General features: G+C 44.3%; 1 protein-coding gene across 4 annotated transcripts in view; it reads left to right on the plus strand.

Annotated features, from left to right (window-relative positions):
- The window catches only part of LOC119977295 (protein diaphanous homolog 3-like), a 729,004-nt gene that overhangs the window by 19,080 nt on the left and 695,371 nt on the right, over positions 1–14,553 (plus strand). For all 4 annotated transcript variants that reach the window (XM_038818049.1, XM_038818051.1, XM_038818050.1 and 1 more), the window contains exon 2: positions 6,953–6,985. In XM_038818049.1, the coding sequence (XP_038673977.1) occupies positions 6,953–6,985 (33 nt within the window). The remainder of the gene's footprint in view (positions 1–6,952; positions 6,986–14,553) is intronic.

The following is a 14,553-nucleotide window of genomic DNA, read 5'->3' on the forward strand; positions in this document are numbered from 1 at the left end:
CAACCTCTTAAAGACTTCAATGTATAATTGTATAAATGTTTTAAAGGGAATGCAATCCTGCTAATAGTTTTTCTTCGATTTACACATTTTTATATGTTCCAGTTCTCTGTTGGTGCATACGTGGAATCCTGTTGCCCTCTTATGGAGCACATTTGGCTGCTATTCGTGTATAAGTCTTGTCAATGTAATTTGGTAGTGCGTCATGCAAGAGTTTGTTGATCTCTCAGCAGAACGCTCTTTTTCTTCTGTTGTTCACCCAGCTATGATGGGGACCCGTAATAGCACCCATTCTGCAAACAAAGATCGCCTAACTCTACCGAGTTTGGCTGAAACTGGGCTTTCATTATTTCTGTGAATCATCTACTTATTTGTTTATCGATTAACTTGCTGATAACCGGTGAGAATTTCATCAGAAAATATGTGATATGCAGCAGCTGGTTATTTTCTAAATGTAGCTAGTTTGGCATAACCATAAAGTTGCTCTTGCTGATAAAATTAGATTTCAAGTATTAAATTGCATGTAAGCAACAGAATCATTCAGGGTAGTGATGAAGTTCACATTCATTCACTGAGACCCATACAATTTCTAATGACTGTGCCGACAATGCAGATTGCTTGGGCTAACTCCTTTGCAATGACTCTTTAAAAACAAAAGTGATACCTTTTGTGCCCTTGGTTATTACCTCGTGTTTTACATTTCCATATTTTGTTTCTGCCAGTTGCACAGAACAGAGGTTGAAAATGGTTTCCACGATATGGATAAGTTTTGTCTGTTCACATGAACTGTAAAGATTTTTTGCATTTCATTTGTTGCTTGTAGCCTATCGTTCTTGGACCTCATAAAGTTAGAATGGGAAATTTCCAAGCTTGGTCGCAATGACTGAGATGCACAACACCGTTGGACAATCCTCAAACTTTAGGGAAAAGTAACCGTTTATATGTATGCCTTCACAAAAAACATTGTTTGCATAAGCCTGCAAGGTGCTGCCTTTATTGGATTTATTCTGTTGAAGGAGGTTTTACTGATGTGACCAACATAGAGATTGATAATTTTTATGAAGAAATTTTTGTTTTCGTTCACAAGCACAAGATGATTTCAACTTTTAAAGATTTTTACTGCAACAGATTACTTAAAAAACGCTTGACTAAACACTATATTCTTTTTGTCGGAAACTTGCATGTTACACTGCAGAACGTGACTTTCCCCAAGTATACTTAACACCCATTCCACTTTGGGCTAAGTTACAGTCCACAGTTGCTTCCAATTAGTTTCTGTATCACTTGTTTCATCCAGTAATAACTTCAAGTAACTGCCTCCAGCTTCTTTATTTGGTGAGTTTCTTCAATTCATCAGAGATAGTAAAGGCTGTTCGGATGATTCTTCCTCCCCTGGCTATGCAAGGAAAGTTGAAGCATTTCTTAGACTATTTAGTTCTCAAAGCAAAGCAATAGCTTCCCTCCACTGACAACACAAAATTGTTGATTGTCTCTGATATTTGTTGACTTGTCGGGAAGCCGATAAACAGATCTCAAAAATGACTTCCTCTGCCTACTTTTTCATGACAACAGAAACATGTTAACCGTGTACCTAGGTAGAAATGCGAGTGAGCTATTCTTGATCCCCACTTCCTTTCAGCTTAAAAGGTAAATGGCCAGTTTTACAGCACAATTATTTACAATCTGATACAAACAACACCCTTCTGGGACGTAGGAGATTCACAGTCTACTTATTGTAAATTTGGTGACCAGTGAATGGTCTCCAAGCATAAATAGCTCGCACCACTGCTTCAGCTAGATAATCTGAGACTTCAAACCCCATGGGTCATATGACTTCCCAGTGTAAATTCTCTGTATTATTGTGTTAATTTGATACTTTCGCCATATAGGCAACAGGTGAAGTAACTCAGGAAAAGTTTGATAAGTTGTAGATGACTACTTAGCAATAAAAGGCACATTTAGCTAGTGTACTCTTTAGTTTTCCAGTTCAGCCTCGGGTGCAGATTGACACTGTCTCTGTTCTGTCCCACAACTACTTCTGTGGACAGCTGGCTCTTCAGTTTCTAACTTGGTCAGTGAAAGCTTCTGCTGATTACATTGCATTCTGATTTGCCGAAATGAGGTGAGGCTAGTTCTTAATTGGCTTAAGGGGTGCATGATCAATCTGTGATTGGTCTATGTCAGGGTTTTTCGAAGTGGGTGGGTCATGGGCAGTTCTCAGATAGGTCGCAGAGCCTGCGGCCGGTGACGATTCTTTAATTCATAGGGAGAGGCCGCACCCCTCTTTAAAAACAAGAATTTAACAAATCTCAACATGAAGCTCAAAGGTAACTCCTCCGGCCCACCTGGCCACGCTGTCAAAACTGTGTGCCAGGGACAGGAACAGTTTCTAACTTGCACCAACTTTGTGTGGATAAGACTGGGTAACTGGAACTTCCCTGCCCCAGGCGCAATAACCAACTGAGATCTAATCTCAATTTCAAAACAAAACCATGAAGGATATGGTTTATAAATTTTTTCAAAACCCAGAACACTCCCTGATACAACCCCCTATCAGGACGAAAGATACTGTGGTGATATACAGGCAATATTGTTGAAGGTTGAAGGTCTGCAGACGTGGTTGAATTTGGACTGGTATCAATGCCTTGGCATATACCTTCCCCAAGATCTGAGCTACTGCTGGAAGCTTTTACTGACCAACATTTTATATACTCCCTGACATGTCAGAAATTGTGCAGATAGATTGTGCTGATAGATTGTATGTGTGTGCTACTTAGTGTTTCTGGATCTTCCTTCATAGCAGTATTGAAAACATAAGGCTGAAATGTCCTGTGGTGTGCTGCTGTTTAAATGTCCATGCCCTTTAATTCTCTTGCACTATTCAGATTCTTGGCCATCACACAGTGCATGCAGCACTTTATAAAGCTGGTACTTCTGGCTAAGACTTTTGACTGATAACAGAAAGCAGAACATGTATCACACTGTAGAATATTGATTGTTCCTGCTCCCCTTCAATACTCAGAGCAGGTGTAGTCGGTCTATGATCTTGAGCATTGTTCTTCACATTCTGTTGTTGAAATTCTATTCCAAGCAGTTTTCCGTAATCCTGTCTCATTGTAATCAAAGTGCGAGCATTTTAACTGATTATACTATTTGGAAATTACATCAGCAATGCATTAAATTTACCAACTGCTGAAACTTTACCATGCCACGTTCAATTTCAGTTGGTGGATTGGGATCAGGTATAGGTGGCAGGGAGACGTTGGAAGCAATCTTTTGGACGTGGCCAATTAAAAAGCCACCTCTGGAAGCCGTGTCCAAATAGCGTTGAAGTTTCAACATTGGGGATCCATTCTGCGCGCATGTGAGTAGGACCGCAGCCACCCCTGCAGTGTAGTTGTTGCTGAGTGGCCGACAGAGTGTATCTGAGCGAGGCTATGGAGACACCTTTCGTGGTAGGGAATCGATTGCCAGTGCAGCAAGAGTTACATTACTGGAGACATCAGTCTTCACAACGTGACTGCAATGGCATGGCTTCTGGTTGAGAGACATGAGTAAATCATGATGCTACAATTGAATATCTGAAAAAATGTTGTTCAATGTCAGAATAGTTGTGTTAACATAAGAACTAGGAGCAGGAGTAGGCCATCTGGCCCCTCGAGCCTGCTCCGCAATTCAATGAGATCATGGCTGATCTTTTGTGGACTCAGCTCCACTTTCTGGCCCGAACACCATAACCCTTAATCCCTTTATTCTTCAAAAAACTATCTATCTTTATCTTAAAAACATGTAATGAAGGAGCCTCAACTGCTTCACTGGGCAAGGAATTCCATAGATTCACAACCCTTTGGGTGAAGAAGTTCCTCCTAAACTCAGTCCTAAATCTACTTCCCCTTATTTTGAGGCTATGTCCCCTAGTTCTGCATTCACCCGCCAGTGGAAACAACCTGCCCGCATCTATCCTATCTATTCCCTCCATAATTTTAAATGTTTCTATAAGATCCCCCCTCATCCTTTTAAATTCCAACGAGTACAGTCCCAGTCTACTCAACCTCTCCTCATAATCCAACCCCTTCAGCTCTGGGATTAACCTAGTGAATCTCCTCTGCACACCCTCCAGTGCCAGTACGTCCTTTCTCAAGTAAGGAGACCAAAACTGAACACAATACTCCAGGTGTGGCCTCACTAACACCTTATACAATTGCAACATAACCTCCCTAGTCTAAAACTCCATCCCTCTAGCAATGAAGGACAAAAGCAGAGAGGCTGCATAAGGACCTGGTGCTGGATTTTCTGCACCCCGACGCTGGCACCGGGGTGGAGAATCCATTTCCCCGCACGGAATCAGGACCGGTTCCCCGATTCTGCGGGCCCCGAAAAGCAGTGTACTAGAATACACCGCACAGCACCTACCTGGGGCCATTGCTGGAGGCCCGCTCGGCCATTCTCCGCCCCCGACCAACTGAAGTGCCGATGGTGTGGACCACTTGTGGTCTTGTCGGTCGGGAAACTAGCGTGGCGGCTGCGGACTTGGTCCACGGCCACCCTGGGCGGGGGAAGGCCGATCTGAGGGCAGGGAGGCCCTTATACGCAGCCAGGCAATGTTTGGGCGGGCGGTCAGGGTCAGGCGCGCGGCCAATCGGGGGGGGCTATTTTAATGCCGCGCTCCGCGATCTGAGTCCGCCATGGAGCACGACACGGCCGCTGGAGACCGCCACTGAGCGTATGCGCAGCTCTGACCCGGAAGTGCCGGGGGCCGGTATCTGCAGCAAAAGCTGCTAGTTTTATGCCGGGTCCCTGCTAGCCCCCTGCAGGGCTAGGAATATGTGGCCCTTTCATGCCAGTTTTTCTGTCGTGAAAGTCCCCACATTTTATGATGGCGTGGGGACATAGTCCAAATAACATAGAATCCAGGCCATGGACATTCTAGGAGGAGGGAAAAGAAGTGGCAGATGGAATACAGTGTTGAAAAGTTTTATGTTGTGCACTTTAGTAGGAAGAATAGAGAGAGAGAAAATACAGCACAGAACAGGCCCTTAGGCCCACGATGTTGTGCCGAACTTTTGTCCTAGGTTAATCATAGAATTTTGGACACTAAGGGCAATTTATCATGGCCAATCCACCCAACCTGCACACCTTTGGACTGTGGGAGGAAACCGGAGTACCACGTACTGCCAGGGAGGGAGTTCCAGGATTTTGACCCAGTGATGGTGGAGAAACGGCGATATATTTCGAAGCCAGGATAGGATGGTGGATGATTGGGAGATGAAATTCCAGGTTGTGGTGTTCCATGCATCTGCTGCTCTTGTCCTTCTAGATGGTAGTGGTTGTGAATTTGGAACGTGCTGTCTAATGAACCTTGATGAGTTCCTGCAGAGCATCTTGTAAGTGGTTAGCACTGCTAACACTGTGCGTTGGTGATGGAGGGACTGAAAGTTTGTGGATGGGGTGTCAAATCAAACGGGCTGCTTTGTCCTGGATGATGTATCTATCTCTTGATCGTCTCTCAATCTTCTTTTGATTGTCTGGTCCCTTCTGGCAGTCGAATTAAGGGGCAATGTAGCGTGGGCAATCCACCTACCCTGCCGATCGTTGGGTTATGCGGGTGAGAGACCCACACAGTCACGGGAAGAATCTGTAAACTCGACATGGACAGAGGGCCGGGCTCGAACCCGGGCCCTCGGCACCTTGAGGTAACAGTGCTAACCACTGCGCCACTGTGTCCACCCAGTCACAGTATTTATATGGAAATCCAGCCAAGTTTTCTGGTCAATGGTAGCCCCCAGGATGTTGATAGTGGGGGGGGGGGGATTCAGCGATCGTAATGCCATTGAATGTTAAGAGGTGATTGGTTAGATTCTCTCTTGGAGATGGTTGTTGCCTGGCACTTGTGTGTGCGTGGGTTTCCTCCGGGTGCTCCGGTTTCCTCCCACAGTCCAAAGATGTGCGGGATAGGTGGATTGGCCATGCTAAATTGCCTGTAGTGTCCTAAAAAAAGTAAGGTTGGGGGGGGGGGTTGTTGGGTTACGGGTATAGGGTGGATACGTGGGTTTGAGTAGGGTGATCATTGCTCGGCGCAACATCGAGGGCCGAAGGGCCTGTTCTGTGCTGTACTGTTCTATGTTCTATGTTCTAAAACTTGAACAATGCTGCATTTGGACATAGTATTCCTACAGTGCAGAAGGAGGCCATTTGGTCCATCGAGTGTGCACTGTCCCTTTGAAAGAGCACCCTGCCTCGGTCCTATCCCCGTAACCCCACCTAACCTGCACATCATTGGACTGTGGGAGAAAACCCACACAGACACTGGAAGAACGTGGAAACTCCACCCAGTCACCCAAGGCTAGAATTGAACCCGGGTCCCGGTGCTGTGAGGCAGTATCACCGTGTCACATGGATTGCTTCAATGCCTGAAGGAATTGTGAATGGTGCTAAACATTTTGCAAACATCAGCTAGCATCCCCATGAGAACGCAAAGCATTTTTATTATTGTGGCAGAATAAGATTGTTAATCAAGTGTAACTATACAGTGCCAAAATTGTTTCCTTAAACTATTTAAATTATGATTGAGCAATAGATTGCTTTCATTAGCGACCTGTTTACATTACTAAACCTTATTAAAGGTTTAACTGAAATTGTGAAAATTAAGAGTAAATTTTAAAAGACGGGATTCACCTTCAGACCAACGATAGGATTGTAAATCCTGATCATAAGACTGTACTGTACAACATGTATCGGATGCTATGAAGCCACAAACATTTTATTTATTGCTACAGTAACTCGTGTATGATTCTCCAACACTGAACCTGAAAGGAAATTGGCAATAGGATGGCTAAAATCGAGAATTTTGTTCAAAAGTTAATTGTGTTTGTCATATTCCTCGTATCTCTTGAGTGAGCATTTGTGCATATCTATTATTCTGAGGATAAATATTGTCAATTTTCTTCTTCTGCAGAACTTGAATATCAAAATGTTGACGGATGATATGGTAAGGCTTTTTTATATTTCATTTAACATCCTTGTGTTTTACTGTTGTTACTGAGTTGCAATTGATTTTGCAGCTCAAATTGAATGTCTGTTAATATTGGATTAATGTTCATGTTTCTGCACATGCTGAAATCAATAAATTGGTTTGGAATATTTTAGTACTTTTTGTACATATTTTCTTTTGGGCACTAATTTAAGATTCACGGTTCATCATTGTCAGTCCTGCAGATGGCAGCAGTGTCCAGCTTGGGCACTGCATTAGCATCATGTGGTGACTAAAATCTGGTGATTAATACCCAACACTGTGATGAAGAGGTTTGTGAACCAAGGATACGATTGAAGTGAATTGCTTACATAAGAACATTAGAACTAGGAGCAGGAGTAGGCCTCTGGCCCCTCGAGCCTGCTCCGCCATTCAATGAGATCATGGCTGATCTTTTGTGGACTCGGCTCCACTTTACGGCCCAAACACCATAACCCTTAATCCCTTGATTATTGGTTTGGAATATTTTAGTACTTTTTGTACATATTTTCTTTTGGGCACTAATTTAAGATTCATGGTTCATCATTGTCAGTCCTGCAGATGGCAGCAGTGTCCAGCTTGGGCACTGCATTAGCATCATGTGGTGACTAAAATCTGGCGATTAATATCCAACATTGATGAGGAGGTTTGTGAAACTAGGATACTGTTGAAGTGAATTGCTTACATAAGAACTAGGAGCAGGAGTAGGCCACTTGGCCCCTCGAGTCTGCTCCACCATTCAATGAGATCATGACTGATCTTTTGTGGACTCAGCTCCACTTTCTGGCCCAAACACCAGAACCCTTAATCCCTTTATTCTTCAAAAAACTATCTATCTTTATCTTAAAAAAATTTAACGAAGGAGCCTCAGCTGCTTCACTGGGCAAGGAATTCCATAGATTCACAACCCTTTCGGTGAAGACGTTCGTCCTAAACTCAGTCCTAAATCTACTTCCCCCTATTGTGAGGCTATGCCCCCTAGTACTGCTTTCACCCGCCAGTGGAAACAATCTGCCGACATCTATCCTATCTATTCCCTTCATAATTTTATATGTTTCTATAAGATCCCCCCTCATCCTTCTAAATTCCAACGAGTACAGTCCCAGTCTACTCAACCTCTCCTCGTAATCCAACCCCCTCAACTCTGGGATTAACCTAATGAATCTCCTCTGCACACCCTCCAGCGCCAGTACGTCCTTTCTCAGGTAATGAGACCAAAACTGAACAAAATACTCCAGGTGTGGCCTCACTAATACCTTATACAATTGCAGCATTGGCTCCCTAGTCTTAAACTCCATCCCTCCAGCAATGAAGGCCAAAACTCCATTTGACTTCTGAAACACCTGTTGCACCTGTAAACCAACTTTTTGTGACTCGTGCACAAGGACACCCAGGGCTCTTTGCACAGCAGCATGTTTTAATATTTTATCATTTAAATAATAATCCCTTTTGCTGTTATTCCTACCAAAATGGATAACCTCACATCTGTCAACATTGTATTCCATCTGCCAGACCCTAGCCCATTCACTTAACCTACCAAATCCCTCTGCAGACTTCCAGTACCCTCTGTACTTTTTGCTTTACCACTCATCTTATTGTTGTCTGCAAACTTGGACACATTGCCCTTGGTTCCCAACTCCAAATCATCCATGTAAATTGTGAACAATTTTGGGCCCAATACTGATCCTCGAGGGACGCCACTAGTTACTGATTGCCAACCAGAGAAACACCCATTCATCCCCACTCTTTGCTTTCTATTAATTAACCAATCCTCTATCCATGCTACTACTTTACCCTTAATGCCATGCATCTTTATCTTACGTAGCAACCTTTTGTGTGGCACCTTGTAAAAAGCTTTCTGGAAATCCAGATATACCACATCCATTTGCTCCCCGTTATCTACTGCACTGGTCACGTCCTCAGAAAATTCCACTAAATTAGTTAGGCACGACCTGCCCTTTATGAACCCATGCTGCGTCTGCCCAATGGGACAATTTCCATCCAGATGCCTCGCTATTTCTTCCTTGATGATAGATTCCAGCATCTTCCTACTACCAAAGTTAAGCTAACTGGCCTATAATTACCCGCTTTCTGCCTACCTCCTTTTTTAAACAGTGGTGTCACATTTGCTCATTTCCAATCCACCAGGACCACCCCAGAGTCTTGTGAACTTCGGTAAATTATCACTAGTGCATTTGCAATTTCCCTAGCCATCTCTTTTAGCACTCTGGGATGCATTCCATCAGGGCTAGGAGACTTGTCTACCTTTAGCCCCATTAGCTTTCTCATCACTACCTCCTTAGTGATAACAATCATCTCAAGGTCCTCACCTGTCATAGCCTCATTTCCATCAGTCACTGGCATGTTATTTGTGTCTTCCACTGTGAAGACCGACCCAAAAAACCCGTTTAGTTCCTCAGCCATTTACTCATCTCCCATTATTAAATCTCCCGTCTCATCCTCTAAATGACCAATATTTACCATAGCCTCTCTTTTTTTGTTTTATATATTTGTAGAAACGTTTACTGTCATTTTATATATTCTGAGCAAGTTTACTCTCATAATCTACCTTACTCTTCTTTATAGCTTTTTTAGTAGCTTTCTGTTGCCCCCTAAAGATTTCCTAGTCCTCTAGTCTCCCACTAATGTTTGCCACTTTGTATGCTTTTTCCTTCAATTTGATACTCTCCCTTATTTCCTTAGATATCCACGGTCGATTCTCCCTCTTTCTGCCGTCCTTCCTTTTTGTTCGTATAAACCATGGGTGGGCAAACTACAACCCGCGGGCCGCATACGGCCCGCCAAAGGTCTTTATGCGGCCCACCAAGTCATTTAAAAAAAAAAATTTAAAAAAAAAAAAAATTTTTTTTTTTTTTTTAAAAGATTAATGGGGGGGCTGTTGGATTACTTACTGGTATGGGTGGATACGTTGACTTGAGTAGGGTGATCATTGCTCGGCACAACATCGAGGGCCGAAGGGCCTGTTTTGTGCTGTACTGTTCTATGTTCTATATGAGGCGCCCAGAATCATAACCGGGTGAAGTAATTATTTTACTTAATATACTATGCGGCCCTTTAAAATTGTGAATTTCTGAATGTGGCCCTTTCACGGAAAAGTTTGCCCACCCCTGGTATAAACCTTAGTTGAGCACTGTGAAAAATCGTTTGGAAGGTTCTCCACTGTTCCTCAACTGTTTCACCATAAAGTCTTTGCTCCCTGTCTACCTCTTCTCTCATCCTATTGTAATCTCCTTTGTTTAAGCACAAACACTAGTGTTTGATTTTACTTTCTCACCTTCCATCTGTATTTTAAATTCCACCATATTGTGATCGCTCCTTCTGAGAGGATCCCAAACTATGAGATCATTAATCAATCCTGTCTCATTACACAGGACCTTGTTCCCTCATAGGTTCCATTACATACTGTTCTTGGAAACTATCGCGGATACATTCTATGACTCCTCCTCAAGGCTGCCTTGACTGACCTGGTTAAACCAATCGACATGTAGATTAAAATCCCCGATGATAACTGCTGTACCATTTCTGCATGCATCCGTTATTTCTTTGTTTATTGTCTGCCCCACCATGATGTTACTATTTGGTGGCCTATAGACTACTGCTATCAGTGACTTTTTCACCTCACTATTCCTGATTTCCACCCAAATGGATTCAACCTTATCCTCCATAGCACCGATGTCATCCCTTACTATTGCCCGGATATCATCCTTAAATAACAGAGCTACACCACCTCCGTTACCATCCACTCTGTCCTTCCGAATAGTTTGATACCCTTGGATATTTAACTCCCAGTCGTGACCATCCTTTAACCATGTTTCAATAATGGCCACTAAATCATAGTCATTCACGATGATTTGCGCCATCAACTCATTTACCTTATTCCGAATACTACGAGCATTCAGGTAAAGTACACTTATGTTGGCTTTTATACCTCTGTTTTGAATCTTAACACCTTGATCAGTAACCTCGCCTAAGTTATTTTTCCTCTTAACTTTTCTCCTAACTTTCCTTGTTGTTGAACCTATATCTTCATGTAACAACCAGCCGCGTCGCTTTCAATTCATGTTTTTACTTCCCGTTTTATTCCTTTTTGTATTACTGGGCCAATTGACTGAGCTCCCGTCAGTTACTGTACCTCGTACTGTCGCCCTTTTTTATTTTTGACTGTGGCTTCTCTGCCTTACACTTTCCCCCTGACTGCCTTTTGTTTCTGTCCCTGTTTTACTACCTTCTGACTTCTTATCCCCCTGCCACATTAGTTTAAACACTCCCCAACCACTCTAGCAAATAGCCCCCCCCAGGACATCAGTTCCAGTCCTGCCCAGGTTTAACCCATCCAGTTTGTACATGTTCCACCTCCCCCAGAACCGGTCACAAAGCCTCAGGAACCTGAAACCCTCCCCTTGACACCACCCCTTCAGCCATGCATTCATCCTATATATCCTGTCATTTCTACTCTGACTAGCACACGGCACCGGTAGTAATTCTGAGATCACTATCTTCGAGGTCCGATTTCTTAACTTCCTTCCCAGCTCCCTGTGTTCTGCTTTCAGTACTTCATCCCTTTTTTTACCTATGCCGTTTGTACCGATGTGTACCACGACCACTGACTGTTCACCCTCCCCCTCCAGAATGTCCTGTCCCCTTTCTGTCCTGGAGTCTCGTTTGCGGCCACAGAAACGCCTGTCTATTCCCCTTACAATTGAATCCCCTATAACTATTGCACTGTCACAGTTATCACCCCTCCCCTCTGCAGCAGAACCAACCATGGTGTCACGAGTTTGGCAGTTGCTGTTTTCGCCTGAGAGGCCATTCCCCTCAACAGTATCCAAAGCGGTATATCTGTTCTGCAGGGGAATGGCCACAGGAGATTCCTGCACTACCTGTCTCACACTCTTGCTCTGTCTGGTGGTCACCCATTCCCTTCCTGCTTGCGGAGCCTGAGACTGCGGTGTGACTATCTCTCTATACGTGCTATCCATGATGCTCTCCGGCATGCGGATGCTCCACAGTGTCTCCAGCCGCCTCTCCAGCTCTGAAACGAGCTTCCAGGAGCTGTAACTGGAGACACTTCCTGCACACTTGCTGACCCTGGGGACTGGAACTGTCCCCAGCCTGCCACATGGAGCAAGATATTCTTCACACTAGAACATTCTCTGTCCCTTGCATCAGTGTGTAGACACCGGCTTTGGATCATGTGAGGACCTGTGCCTGTTGAGACATTTTGACATTGTCAGCTATCCATTATTTCCCCTCTTCCTCATGTTGTATAGAAGAACAAACACTTAAATGTGTCAGGAGCATGTACTTATTTACTGCACAAAATTTGTGCTATTCCATTCAATTTGTTTCTTCAGCAGTGAGATTTTTATGCTGTACTGACTGGTTCAGAACTATAGCCAGTTGAACGGATAAAAAGATGGCTGCAGCAAAGAAGAGAGTGCGAGATTTTTTATTGCAGGTCTTGGATGTGTTGCTAAGATTTTGGGTCTATATTCGATACATTTCTTGGAAACCCTGACAGATGCTTGAGTAGCAGGGAAGTTGCATCCGTTTTACTTATCCCTGCCATTCTGAAGAAAATTTGGGACTGGTTGGACTGGACTAAAAATGGTAATTTCAAACCTCATCTGAATCATTCTATAAAATGAGTATATTTGAATTCTTCAAGAGCATTCAGCAGACACAACTGATTGTCTCAAAGTTTGGTGTGAAGCCAAGAAGGAAAGGATTACTTGTTGACATTGTTAGGTCACTGCACAATCCAGTGGTTCGGTGCGATGTGGCTATTCATTTAAGGCTGAAGTGTCAAAAGAATAAAAACACAAGTTATCAAAGAACCACAAGTGTTATACATGACTAATAACCTCTGATTCCTGAACAGTGAGACTGTCACCCATGATAAATTTTGTTTTAAACTATTCCTATCTTGCTGGCTTCTTTTGAATGAAGTGTCATCTGGTTAACAACCAGGCTCACTGGTGTCCTGTAACAATTTCTGTTGGAACCCCAACTGAATTCCATTCAGAAAGGTCCGTTCAACTTGTTGTGGCACATGAATCAGTATTGTAAACTTAATTTTAATTTAACTTTTCATTGAATAAAACAAGCCATGAAACAAAAGTTGACTAAAATTTACAATCAAATATTAGTTTTGCAATCAAGTAGAAATGGCTTCATAAGAGCAGTATACATTAATTTAATAGCTCTCTTGTATGTGAAAATTACTTTGATACTAATTCCAAAGCACAAGCCAAAAATGTCAAAATAAATATTGATTCAGTATAAAATCCTGTTTGACATGTGCACTTGTCCCTACCCACCTCATTTGTCAGGGCCTAACTGCCTGCCAGCCTCACAATAATCTAGAAAAACCCTACTGTCAAGCCCAGTAAAGGCATGTTAGATTCAGAACTCTTAAAACATAAACTGTACTTGGTGTGGAGTCTTCGGGAACTGACTTTTCATATTAAAATGAACTTTGATGGACTGCACAATTGGCTGCCGAGGGTCACCAGACTCTTGGTCTTTGGACTCAAAATCTACCACACTGTCTCAAATGGACAAACGGGCACATTCCAGATTAGAGATATCACTCCCCGACTTCCGGGTGCGGCTATGACTAGCTAAGTCGCACACTTGGAAGCTCCTGCGACAAAGGTGTTTTCGGGCCAACTGGAGGGCCCCAAAGGTGCAGTAAAGACGAATCCCGGTGGGGGAAGGTCCCCTGAGGAGCACTAGACCGATTTTATGGTCGGTACCCGGAGTGGAGCGGCAAGAAAAACGGCAGCAGCTCCCCAAAAAAAGCGGGGGAAGAAAATCAAAATGGCGGCCGGCGGCGCATCGGAGGAATGGAAGAAATGGGCGGAGGAGCAGCAGGCCGCTCTCCTCCGTTTTTTCACGGAGCTGAAAGTGGAGCTCTTAGAGTCCATGAACGCGACGACCACCAGGTTGGTGGGAGCCCAGGCGACCCAAGAGGCGTCGATCAAAGAGCTGCAGCAGGAGATGACCGCGAGGGAGGAGGAGGCCACAGTCATCGGGGCAAAGGTGGAGGCGCACGAGGCACTCCACATGAAGTGGCAGAGCCGCTTCGAGGAGCTGGACACTCGGATGAGGAGGAAAAATTTGAGGATCCTGGGCCTGGAAGAAGGCCTGGAGGGGTCGGATCTCCCGAGATATGTGGCGGAGATGTTGAGCTCCCTGATGGGGGAAGGGGCCGGTCCGGCGCCCCTGGAACTGGAAGAGGCATACCGGGTCATGGCCAGGAGGCCTAGGGCAAACGAGCCCCCGAGGGCGGTGCTGGTGCGGTTCCAGCGGCTAAGTGATCGAGAGAAAGTCCTGAGGTGGGCAAAAAGGGAGAAAAGCAGCAAGTGGCAGAACTCGACGGTAAGGGTGTACCAGGACTGGAGTGCGGAGGTGGCAAAGCGGCGGGCCCGGTACAACCGGACAAAGGCGGTGCTACACGCGAAAAAGATCAAATTTGGAATGCTGCAGCCGGCGCGCTTGTGGGTCACCTACAAGGACCAACA

This window comes from Scyliorhinus canicula, chromosome 14 (assembly GCF_902713615.1).
Source record: "Scyliorhinus canicula chromosome 14, sScyCan1.1, whole genome shotgun sequence".
Taxonomy (NCBI): Eukaryota; Metazoa; Chordata; class Chondrichthyes; order Carcharhiniformes; family Scyliorhinidae; genus Scyliorhinus; species Scyliorhinus canicula.